Source organism: Eptatretus burgeri, chromosome 3, assembly GCF_056783735.1.
Source record: "Eptatretus burgeri isolate ZD-2024b chromosome 3, Ebu_testis_v1, whole genome shotgun sequence".
NCBI classification, from domain to species: Eukaryota; Metazoa; Chordata; class Myxini; order Myxiniformes; family Myxinidae; genus Eptatretus; species Eptatretus burgeri.
This window is the reverse complement of record NC_140963.1, coordinates 73513484-73526493: the sequence shown is the minus strand read 5'-3', so window position 1 is coordinate 73526493 and position 13010 is coordinate 73513484. Positions and strand designations below refer to the sequence as shown.

The following is a 13010-nucleotide window of genomic DNA, read 5'->3' as shown; positions in this document are numbered from 1 at the left end:
CACATGAGTAGTCGCATCTATAGTGAAAATTTTGTGAAATTTCTTTGGTGAAAAAAAAAATCATGCCGCCCCGCTTAAATACAACCCAGCTTCGATCGGACACCTGACCCATGATATTCTCTTTCTCAAATCAAATTCAGAATGGTTGGCCGATCACATCTTTGGAGTTTCGCGTCGATCAGATAATGTTATTTTTGTCTAACATGGCTGAGAGACCTTGTGACCGATAACGTTGAAATTTTCAAACAACATTCCCCATGATGAGTCGATCATATTAAAAATATATATTTCTCTGAAACCGTTTAGCCTTTCAAAGCAAGACTTTGCAGTGATAACCAGGATACCCACTACTGTTGCTGCAAATATTTTATTTAACAATGACCTCATCATTCACATGATGTGGCAGCCACGTTGGTTTTAAGGGAATGATTAAACAATTATTTCTCTGAAACCGTTTAACCTATCAATACTAGACTTTGCAGTTATGATCCACGACCCTTTCTGCATGTAATTGACTTAACAATGACATCATCAGTCACGTGGCATTACAGCCACATTGGTTTCAAGGAAAATATTAAAAAATGATATTTCGGAAACCACGATGGCGATCAACGCGAAGCTTTGCATTTGTGATCCAATGACCTTGCTCCATGTAACGCAACATGTTTCGAATCCATATGTTAAGCAGTTTTGGAGAAGGTTTTAAAATTTTTGGCTTTTCAACTAACATGGCTGCCAAACCACATGACCTATGGCATTGAAAATTTGGACTCTGGTAGAGGATTACGTGTGTGAACTTTCATTGTGATCAGATAAGGTTTGCTTTTCGATCCAATATGGCTGCCACACCACGTGACCGATGACATCATCATAATTTTTCTCATGACCAATCTAACTCCCGAGATGAGCCTCACAAATTTTCATACTGATCAGATGCAGCGCTCTACTTGTTGAATTTTGATGGAGATACCACTTCACCGATGATGCCATAGTCAAATCACTTTTATTACCCATGCAGAGTATTTACCAAGTGCCAAGTTTCAATTTTTTCCATCTTGCGGTTTCGGAGATTCAGGTTTAGGAGGTCCAAAGTTTTTCCATTTTTCCAACATGGCTGCCACCCCACGTGACCTATGACATCATAACTATTAATAAAAAATTATGTGCGAGTAGGCACATCGATGGTGAAAATTTCATATCAATTGGATAAGCGGTTTCAGAGAAAACAGAGAAAATTAGCATGGACGTATGGACAGACGGACAACCCAAAAACGTAATTCCACTGGCGACTTCATCACCGGAGGCATAAAAATGCTCATTGTTTTCCAGGAACTCTGTCGGCAGCGAATGGCAGGACGTGGAATGGAGCGAGGGACCGAAAAGTTACCAGCATCTCGTGGAAATAGTGTTTCATCACAAGTGAGTGATGTCGCACAGCACAGCCCTTCATCTCGGAGCAGTACATCATCATGGAGCGAAGAGCCGGTCTCCTCGCATATGGACATCTCAACAGGTCACATCATTCTGGTGAGTCTTAATTTGCTCAAGAGTTGCAAAAGACAGGACTTTGAACAAAAATTGTAAAAAAATTACCCTGAAAATTTGTTTATACAAACGTAAAAGCAATGTATATTGTTAAATACAATTTTGAAGTGAATTGCCTTTATAATATGGTAACATTTCTGTTTTACATTCACATGCTACATGCATGTTACATGCTACATGCATGTTACATGCTTCATGTTCCATGTTACTACATGCATGTAATTACATGTTGCATGCTTTCTGTTTTACAATATGTACTGAAATTCAAAATGGTGAAAAATGAGAAAACAAAGATGGTGGCGCAGCGAATCATAAACAGAACAAACCAAGCGAGTCAAAAGACACAAAAGGAGAATGTGGATTGGCAAACATATACAATGGATGAGACATAAAAGCTCAAATCCTAACCCACTAAGCACCACAGATCACACTTGTACAACAACACAATAATGGAGGTGGGACTTCCCTTTTCTCTGATGCACAGGGTTGATGCCAGACTCGATGCTGTCTGTTTTAAAAACCAGAAGGGAGAGGAGAGCCAGCATAAATTGTGCCCAGAATAAGTCAAATGACCATGAGCAGGCCAGCGATGAGTATCTCCTCAACCAGGCCATTTGGCTCCCTTTGTCCTTTTACGTAGAGGCCTCCTTGCCCTCTAAAAACACAGGGTGATCCCAGCTTGGGTCGATCCCACATGAGGCTTCCACTCAAAGTGAGGTCCTGTCCTCCTTTCCACACGAGCCTCTCCTTGTCCTCTCTCGTGGACTCCCCAGTCGACTTTCCAGTTTCGACTCTCGTCCCCCTCTTCATGGACTCTTGAGCCCTTACAAGCCTCTCCTTGTCCTCTCTTGTGGACTCCTAGGTAGACTCTCCTTGACCTCCTCTACATAATCTCTACCCTGTCTATAAATTACATATGCTACCTCCTCAGCATCATGTGTAACAAATGACTTACTCTGACGGATTCCTGTTACATGGCAATCAAACCTACTCAAAACACATGGACCATCCTACACTTACCACAGTATATCTGTGGATCCCCCCCCCTTCCACATAACAATATATATCTTATAGGGGTTGGTTCATAAGTCCGAGTGTTCATAAGTTGGGTGCTCATAAGTCGGGGACTCCCTGTATCCCAAATTTTTTGAAGTGTACAGTGTGCATCAGAAGAAAGTATCACTTTGTGGAAATATCACGACATCAAATTGCCCACCAAAGGTTGCCCAAAATGGGATGGTGGGAGCACCAATGCTCGTGTTGGATAACCAAGTTTACTTCTCATTGGTGCAATTGTAAGGTGTTAGATCATTCTTACCACTGACACACTGACTGATATTAAAGATCGGTACTTTCCTGGTGATGTAGAAAGCTGAAATTTTGCGTGCTGATGGATATCGAAGCCGATACACCAGGAAAAATCACGGAACCATTGGAAACCATCCATAAATGAAAATATAAACAAATGAAAAATGAATAAATAAATAAATTTTTAAAATGAAAAACCGAATGCAGTTGAGCAACCCGAGACAATGGGGAAGCACAGTTCATTATTGCTTACAATGTGTAAGCTTACAATGGGGAAGCATATCTCGCTAATGTGTACATATATATATATATATATATATATATATATATATATATATATATATATATATATATATATATATATATATATATATATATATATATATATATATATATATATATATATATATATACACAACTTCAGGATGAAAAGGTAGCTGAGGAGTTTGCAGAACAGTCTGAGTGGAGTTTTGGGAAATCCTGAAAAGTTGTGGAGTGCCTTCAAGACTACCGTCCTTGATGTTTCCGGTAGATGTCTTGGAAACCACCATCAGGTGAAGAGGAACTTTTTCTCCCAAGGGTTACTGGATACTTTTGACCAGAGTCGCAGGGCCAGGATTAATGGCAGAGCTGAGCTGCTCAGAGAGTTGTGGCATAAAACTGTACACATGCTGAGGGTGGACAAGAAGGCTTATGTGTGAGGAACCTGTGAAGGGGTAGAGCATCACCTGTGGACAGATTATTTTTGTCCTGCTTAAGGGGCTGTCACACCTTGACGTTTTAGCCAGCGGATGACAACATATCAAAATGTATGTAAAACGCTGGTGTACGCTGAACTATTGATGTTTTTTTCAGTTTTTGGCGTATTCAGAACGAGTTGGATGTATGCATAACGTATTAGTAACGTACACAGAACGTTTCGATAACTTGTAGATAACTTATACCAACGAATGCTTAGCGTGTTGTCAGCATTCACAACGTATGCCCAACAATAGTCTAACGTATGAATAGCATGCGGCAGCGTATCGCCGACGATCATGTGCCGTAGCCTATTATAAGGCTGCCGCTCGAAGAGTCAAATCATAACCGCACAAGACATCGAAGTGTTAAGGCCCTGTCACACCTTGACGTTTTAGCCAGCGTATGCTGACGTATGAAAAATTTGCCGAATACGCTGGCATACGTCGAATACGTTATGGGTAACTTTTGTATACGTTAAGAGCACGCTGAAGCACGCTGGCATACGTCGTAGTACGCCAAGCACGTCGACAAATTTTAAGCATGCTCAAAATTTTTCGACGTATGCCAGCGTATGACTCACACGTTCCGCATACGCTGGCCATAAGTTGTAGGCACGTTATGCGATCGTTGCCACAAGTTACTTGTAAGTTACTCATAAGTCGAAACACGTCGAGGTAATGTTTAGCGTACCCGAAACTTATTTCTAACCTCTGAGTAACGTGCTTTGAACCTATGTGAAACGTATCTCCAACGCACATTGACGTATGTAGACGTATTTGATTGACGTCTTCCGGATGACCACAGAACTTACTGAACGTGTTTCTAACTTACAGCTACTGTATAATGGCGTATTGGCAGCGTTTAGGGGAATTGGTATATAAAAATGGGCTTCACAGGAGGAACCCGTCAGTGTTTCAGACTCATGGTGAGTACATGTCCATGTCAGTAGTATCAGTAGTAGTAGTAGGTGAGCGTGTTGTTAGTAGTAGTGGTAGTAGTAGTAGGTCCATGTCAGTAGTAGTAAGTGAGTGTGATGGGGAGGGTGTGGGTGATGATGGATCCTCCTTGCATCCGCGTCCACGGCCAGGAGACTTCTTTGCAGCATTCTTCGAAGTTTTCTTCATCTTTTTTTTTTTTTTTTTAATGTTTTTCTACGCTGAACTATTGATGTTTTTTAAAGTTTTTGGCATATTCATAACGATTTGGACAAATGCATAACGTATTAGTAATGTACACAGAACGTTTCGATAACTTGTAGATAACTTATACCAACGAATGTTTAGCGTGTTGTCGGCGTTCACAACGTATGCCCAATGATAGTCTAATGTATGCATAGCGTGAGGCAGCGTATCGTCGACGATAACGTGGCGTAGGCTATTCATAGGCTGCCGCTCAACGATTCAAATCATAACCGCACTAGAAATTGAAGTGTCAACATCACCGTCCTGCCGAAGAAAAACAAATAAAAATAAAAACATGGAGTCTGGAACACTGACGAGTTCCTCCTGTGAAGCCCATTTTTATATACCAATTCCCATAAACGCTGCCAATACGCCAATATATGGTAGCTGTAAATTAGAAACAGGTTCAGTAAGTTCTGTGGTCGTTCGGAAGACGTCAAATACGTCTACATACGTCAATATGCGTTGGAGATACGTTACACATAGGTTCAAAGCACGTTACTCATAGGTTAGAAATAAGTTTCAGGTACGCTAAACATTACCTCGACTTGTTTCGACTTATGAGTAACTTACAAGTAACGTGTGTCGACGTGTGTCAACGATCGCGTAACGTGCCTACAACTTATGGCTAGCTTATGCGGAATGTGTGAGTCATATGCTGGCATACGTCGAAAAATTTTGAGCATGTTAAAATTTGTCGACGAGCTCGGTGTACTACGACGTATGCCAGCGTGCTTCAGCGTGCTCTTAACATATACAAAACTTACCCAGAACGTATTCGACGTGTGCCAGCGTTTTAGACAATTTTTTCATACGTCGGTATATGCTGGCTAAATCGTCAAGGTGTGACAGCCCCTTTACAGAGGAATTTGTGCATCGTGTTTCTCCAAGCCCATCCCTCAGTGTACTACAGTTAGACCGAAGGGTGGTGGGCTCTTGACGGAACATTCCGAAGTGAAGGTCTGCTCGGATGGTTACTTTGAGTGGCTGTACTCGGCTGGCCCACCAACTGTTGAGTTGGACATCAGGGGGTAAATATCCCTCTTGCTGACCCTCCAATCAACTGTGAACCACATTCGTTTGTGGAAACAGGCAACAGTGAACCAGTTGAAATGGGTAAAGCTCTTGGGATCTGTGGCATCCATGCTAAACTTTTCAAGGCTGCTGGAAAGGCTGTACTCATGTCATTGCATGCAGTTCTGTGCTCGGTTTGGAACACAGGCATCATCCTAACTGACTGAAAGAGGGGCCTTGTTATCCCTCTCTGGAAAGGGAAGGGTGATCGCCAGGACTGCAACAACTACCGATGGATGACACTGCTCTCACTGCCAGGCAAGGTCTTTGCTCAGACAATTCTTGATTGGGTTTGCTACCATTTGCTTGAGCACCAGTGCCCAGACCAGTCAGTCTTTACACCAAAGAGGTCAGCAATTGACCGTATCCTTGCTCTTTGGTCCTCGCAGAATTCAAACGAGAGTTTCGGCAGGTGCTGCTCACAGCCTATGTTTATCTCTGCAAAGTGTTTGATTCTGTTAATCTGGATGCCCCTTGGAGGATTCTCGGTCTTCGTGGGGTGCCAACACAACTGTTCAATCTGAATTCCGAACTCTACTCTTGTACTGAGACTGCTGTGAGATGTGGTGATTCCATCTAAGACTTATTTCCAGTTGTTACTGGAGTTTGTCAGGAGTGTGTACTGGCCCCCACACTTTTCCGTGCTTGTATGGACTGTATTCTGGGGAGGATGTTGGAGAGATCAAGCTGTGGTGCATCATTTGGGAATGTCAAGATCTCTGTCTTTGATTTCACCGATGATGCAGTCATCCTTGTGGAGACGCTGGTTATCCTTATGGTAGCCCTTGAGGCATTGAATGAGGAGTCGGGGCTGCTGGGATTACGGGTTTCTTGGGTCAAAACTAAGATTCAGGCTTTCAGTAACATAGTGAATGCTGTTGTCTTGTCGATCTGCCTGTTTGTGATGAGGATTTTGAGGTCACTGAGAGATTCACTTACCTTGGGAGTGATATTATTATCTCTGCATGTTGTAAACCAGAGGTCAGTCGACATCTGGGTTGGGCGTAGGTAGTCATAGATTCACTGGATAATGGGTTGTGGCCCTGTCAGTACCTATGCAGGAGGATGAAAGTCTGAGTCGACATCATTGGTGCTTCTTGTCTTGCTCTACGGATGTGAGACTTGGACTCTGACAAAGGATCTGAGATGGAGACTTAACTCCTTCAAGACCTGGTCTCTTTGGAGAATCCTTGGCTATTACTGGTCAGACTTTGTGTCCAATGAGCAGTTGCTGAGAGAAACCCAGATGAGATTTGTTACCTGTATAGTCCACGAGCTGCGGCTGTATGGACATGTGACTCGTGTTCCTGACGCTAATCCTACTCACCAGTTTCTCTCAGCGAGGGAGCCTCGTGAGTGGAGGAGGCCAACGGGCCGATCACATGCCTCATGATGCAGCATGGTTGATCAACATCTCAAGAAGAAGGGAATGGGCAAGGCATCTTGCTAGGGGGTGGCCAGATGAAAGATCCTGGAGTACCAGCAGAAAGTAAATGCAGTGACACGCTGCTCCAGCGCATGCTGCCTTACCTGACCTGGGCTTTGCTGCTTCACCAAGTCAGGAAGTGTTTTGTGTTTATTTTTGTGTATATATATATATATATATATATATATATATATATATATATACACAAAAATAAACACAAAACATATATAAACATATATGTGTATGTATGTATATATGTGTATGTATATATATATATATATATATATATATATATATATATATATATATATATATATATATATATATATATATATATATATATATATTGTTATGGATCTGGAAACCATGTTCATTGACCATACAGGTCCCAAAAGTTTTTTATGCTGTTAAGTACATGTGAGACAGATGCCTTCCTTTTGTCTAGTGGGAGAATCAAAAGTGTTCGTTGCGATGTCCTTTTAGGTAGGTTATTAAATCTTTACATCCAACAAACCCTCCAACGAATATCTAGCAAACCACATATCATCCAACGAAACATCCAACGGTACCATCGCACTTGCAGCCCTCGGTTCGCAGGCCACAGCGCACCATTGCCTGAGGCAGAAGTCCGATGATGGTCGAAGCAGTTGCACCACGTCCACCTTCCTCAAACACGCGTGGAGGGAGGGGCGGCTTTCTCCGGGTATGGCCGAAACCCTACCCAGAAAGGGTGGGCCTGTGGGAGCCCTGTCCAATCAAGGCAGACAGTCACGTATGCCTCACCGAGCCCCGCCCCGGACTGAGGCTCTGTTGTTGCCTTTCGTTGGTTCTTAAGAGAGGAGCGCATCTGAGGGGATTGGAGAAGAAAGGAGCACGTTGGTTGGGTGTGGCGTCGTGTCGTGTTGTTGGTGGTTCGTGCTTCGTTCGTGGAGTTGGCTGGTTATTTTGCTGGCGTTCGTGGCGCCTCCTTGGGTCCTGTCCGCAACCCTGATCTCCGCCCGGGGACTCTGACTGCTTCCTCCATGGGCACGAGCCCCGCACGTATGACTGTGGGCCGAGCCGCACCACCATTCGCAGGTGCCGCACCGCGGAGCACCCCCTACTTCCAGCGTGCAGGTACCCCGCCGAACTGCGACCCCCTCGCTCGTCTCTCCTCTGGTTGCGGGGGTCTTCAATAAAATATCTGTGTGTGTGTGTCTGAGTGTGTTGGGCCCGTCTTTCAAGTAGAACTGAATAAGTGTTATTCCACCATTGTAAATATTGGTTCACGAAAAAATATTTTCACGAAAAAAATAAGTGACCACTATATTCGTTATTGTTGTGTGTCTGTCTGTCTGTCTGTCTGTCCCGAGCATAGCTCTGTGGGTTTTGATCCGATCCTGATAAAATTTTGGTGGGAGGTTTATATCATGATCTCGTTGTTTCCCTGAGAATGGGCGTGGTGTGCCCATTATGGGCGGAGCCACGCCCAAAAAACGTGTTTTTAGGGGGGAACCGATTTCAATTTGCATCTTCTCCAAGGGGGGTTGTCGAATCTGACAGGGGTTTCGGTATTTGGTTAGCCCAATGGCACCTGCATAGCCCCACGGAGCTCAATTTTTCATTTTTGTCCCAAGGTCACAAACTTAAAAAATTGCGAATTTTAACATAAAAAAATATTTTCTCCGAGGGGTTTGTCGAATCTGGCTGGGGTTTTGGTATTTGGTTAGCCCAATGGCACCTGCATAGCCCCAAGGAGCTCGATTTTTATTCATTTTCGTCCCAAGGTCAAGGTCACAAACTTAGAAAATTTCGAATTTTGACATAAAAATCATACGACCGCTCAAACTCTGAGAGCTAGGATGACTATTTTTTATGCATAATCTTGAGGTCATTCCCCACCTAAAGTCTTGAAACCATTTTGCTCTTATCTCGAACACCTTGCCCATGGCGCCCCTTTCAAGTTTGTTTTTACGCTGATTTCATCAAAGTATGGATAATCCGAGGAGTGCGAAATGCCATATAGCCTATATGACGTTATATTGTTCCTGGAATGTTCCAGAGGGAGTTTTGCACCAAAGGTCATAATCCTTGACCTTTGACCTTTAAAGTTCACAAAGGTCAAATTTTCAAAGTTGTGGGAATCGAACCGGGTTTTTGACCTTCTTCAACGAACGAACTCCAATAAGCTAGAGCACGTATCCTGTTTCCTCATTCTAATGTCCACAACATTGTTTTGTGACCTTTAAAGGTTATGCAAAGGTCAAATTTTGAAAGTTGTTGAACGAAACCGGGTTTTCGACATTTTGCAGCTAATAACCTGTCACTCGTACCACATCATGTTGATCATTTTTATAACTTGGTCAAACATGATCACATTGTCTCATCCTTGACTTCTGAAACAATCTACATCGTCAAATACCGCTCATGAACCATCGTCGTCTTCAGACTTGTTCCTTGTATATTCGCGATAAATCTTGCCTGTGTCTTCTTTCTGTAAATAAAACAAATGCAGAAATGTTCCCAGTTCGTTTCCGTCCTTTCTTTCATTGGTCCAGCATGGTTCGGATCTGAGTTTAGGCAGGTTTTTATACCCGATAATTCGTACATTCTAGCCGATACGACCTTGGCAGATCCGCTCGCTGCATCCGAACCGGAAAGCGAGTTGGCAGTTGGTATTCGGTTGAGTGGTCTCGTTTGGGCAAGGCGTACTGAGGGCGTGGTTCCCCGGGAGTCGAAATCGCGTAGTTAATTAGGTAAATTGGTTCTAGACAAAGAGACCCGACGCTACGTGGTTGAGATATTGGCGTCCACGGTCGGTTCAGCGACCCGCCGCGTCACCGAATTATCCGGAGCAATGGTCTACAATTCCGGGGAGTCTGGTGGGAGACGACACAGGTTGGGTGCTAGAACGACCTCGTGGTCGTTCTCGCCACCCACCCCCGTCCCGCAACAATATATTCACCATATCCATGTAGAGGGATGATCATGGGGAAAAAATGGTTGCCACATCAAATGTGTACAAAGTGATATGCTGAGAATATAATTTCGAGTGAGGATATAAGCATTCCTAAAGGCATACCTTTTATTCTTGAGCATTTTCTGAACTACCAAGACTCTCTTTACTACCTCGACTTTAGATCGCTAAATAGAGAAATTGTACTTCTTCATCTTCGTCTTCCTCTTCCCCTCAAAAAACAATTTTAAACAGTTGCCCAACCAAACACAATAACTGCTGAAGCGAATGAGGTGATTCCAATGCGTGCAAGTTATTTATCTCTGGCATATTGCACGCAACCGAAATTTTTTAAATACTGCATGTAAAACATGTCGCATTTTATGAAAAGAAATCGAATGTCAATGTGGATTTAACCCAAACAAGCCAGGATTGTGGCTTGTTGAGTGGGGGGGGGGGGGGAAGGTGTTGGAAAATGGACAAAACCATTAGCCAAAAGCGATACTGTACAGATAGAGTCCCTGTATAAGAGAGTTGTGACATGAACTATCTGGAAAATTCTGGTCACGTGGTCCATGCACATCATTCTCTTTCCTCCATTCACTGAAAATGACAATATTCATCGCTTGTGTTATTTGTACATCAGACAACGCTGTATACTTCTGGCAAATCATATGGTTATATTCTTACAAAATGACGGGACATTTAATGGGCGTAGAAAAGAATGACGAATTTGTGCACATGCATGTTTTACGCACATACATGTTTTCAGTGAAGGATTGCATGCACATACATATTTTCAAAAAATAAATTGAGTTCGAAGGAAATATCCCATTCACTTATGGCTTATCTCAATTTCAGTACAACCCTCCTCTTTTATTACCTCCACCACCGAAGGTGAAGGAGGTTATGTTTTCACCCCTTTCTATTTGTTTGACTGTGTAAAGGATATCTCAAAAAGTTGTGGACGGATTCGGACGAAACTTGGTAGTCAGGTTGTGTAGGTGTCACAACAATGAATTGATGCGATTTTGGTGAAGATCCGAATCTGAATCTGAATGCAAGAATTATTTAATTTGTAAAGTGATTCTGCACCATTGAGAGATTGGGCCAAAAACGATATTGTACTGTATCGCATGATATTTGAAATATGTATTGATTGGCTCCGATATGTTCTCGGGAATCAGGCATTATGTGGTGGAGGTATGTGCTCCACCAAGTGCCCTTCTAGTTCCTTCTTTGTTCCTCCTTTCCTGTTCCGTTGGATTGCAAATAAAAACTTTCCCTTTCCATAGCTTCTCAAGGGATAGACTAGAGGTACACACACTCGTCTCTTCGCTGTTTAGCCTGGGTTTCAAATCCTGACCCAGCTATAACCTGTCATCCCGGTGTTTCCCATGAAGGGTGATTCATCAGTGTGTGTCGTCCCTCCATGGACATTAAGTTGGGTGTCCTATCTGCTATCATTAGTTCGTGGATATTAAAGATCCCACAGTGTTCTTCGCCAAGAAAGGTGAGTTATCACCGGCATCCTGGTCAAATGAAAAATTCCTGCCCTGACTAAGTGCTGGGAAGGCAATGGCAACCACACAGTATCACCCTTGCCAAGTAGCCAAGGACAAGACTTCAGGCAGAGCATTTAATCAATCAATCAATCAATTCCTAAGCTATTTCTCTTTTTTTCACTCACAATTGTCTTTTCTTATTCTCTACTCTCTTGGTAGAGTACTCTTCGTGTGCGTATCCAGCTTGGATGGTGTCCTCCATTTTTCTCTTTCCTTCTACTTCGTTCAGATTTCTGCATTCAGTCACTACCTGTGTATTTCATTTACTCACTCGCTCTGTACACCTCAAATTGGGCACTCATCAGTGTGAACCTTCATTCGTGCATTACACTTCATTTTGCCGCAGTTTCTGTGATATGTTTTTAGGTTAAGTCAGTCCTATCTGACTGTATATGCTTATTCTGACTCGTTGGAAGAATGACAATTAAGTATTACGTAATCTCCCTTTTGGAAGATGGGAAGCTCGAAATTGCCTGGTTGAGCAATTGTGAAGACAGGCACGGTGATCTTCTAGCCCCCAAAAAACGATGCTACTCCAATGGGTGACACACACTGATGTCTGTATGCTATCACACTGATCTGTAAACATGCATTTTGCATTATTTATTAACTCTTTTATATATTCCCACTCAAAAAAAACAACCCAACAGAGTCAAGAAAAAAAAAAACATTAAAAAATGTGAAAACATGGAGGGATGAAATTTCAAAAAAACACCCAAACAAGTTGGGAATGACAGCACGTTACAATGCCACAATATGACACCTACAAAGAAAGTTTAAACAACTTGATAATATGCATCATGTTGAATTCTGAGTGAGAATAATTCGAAATTTTCCAAAATGTTTCATTTCACTCATTTTAAGCAGAGGTTCAAACCAAAACACCTAACACTGAGCTTCGCAGCAAAGTGGAAGTGATTTATTGCTCACACCATATATAAGCACTAAAGATGGTTGATGAAGGTGATGTGAGCTGACTTCTAAGTGGATGGAGGATGACCTGTAGCAAATGATAGAGTGAATAAAGCATCGTGTTTATAAAGTACAGTACATGTTGTCTATTGATTAAATCCATCAGCAAAGTGATGGGTAAAAATGCCTCGTGTCAACATAAACATCAAAACTGTTGAAATTTACAGACAGTTGGCTGCACATGTCAAGACGTATGTATTTGACTGGTGAAAATCATTTAAAGATGGTTGTGAAAGTGTACATATCATGAACAAAATGCTTCC

At 42.5% G+C, this 13010-nt stretch overlaps 1 protein-coding gene across 1 annotated transcript in view; it reads left to right on the top strand.

Annotated features, from left to right (window-relative positions):
* The window catches only part of LOC147030183 (receptor-type tyrosine-protein phosphatase N2-like), a 345865-nt gene that overhangs the window by 284273 nt on the left and 48582 nt on the right, over positions 1 to 13010 (top strand). The window contains exon 16 of the mRNA XM_085872166.1: positions 1330 to 1527. Coding sequence (XP_085728292.1) covers positions 1330 to 1527 — 198 coding nt within the window. The remainder of the gene's footprint in view (positions 1 to 1329; positions 1528 to 13010) is intronic.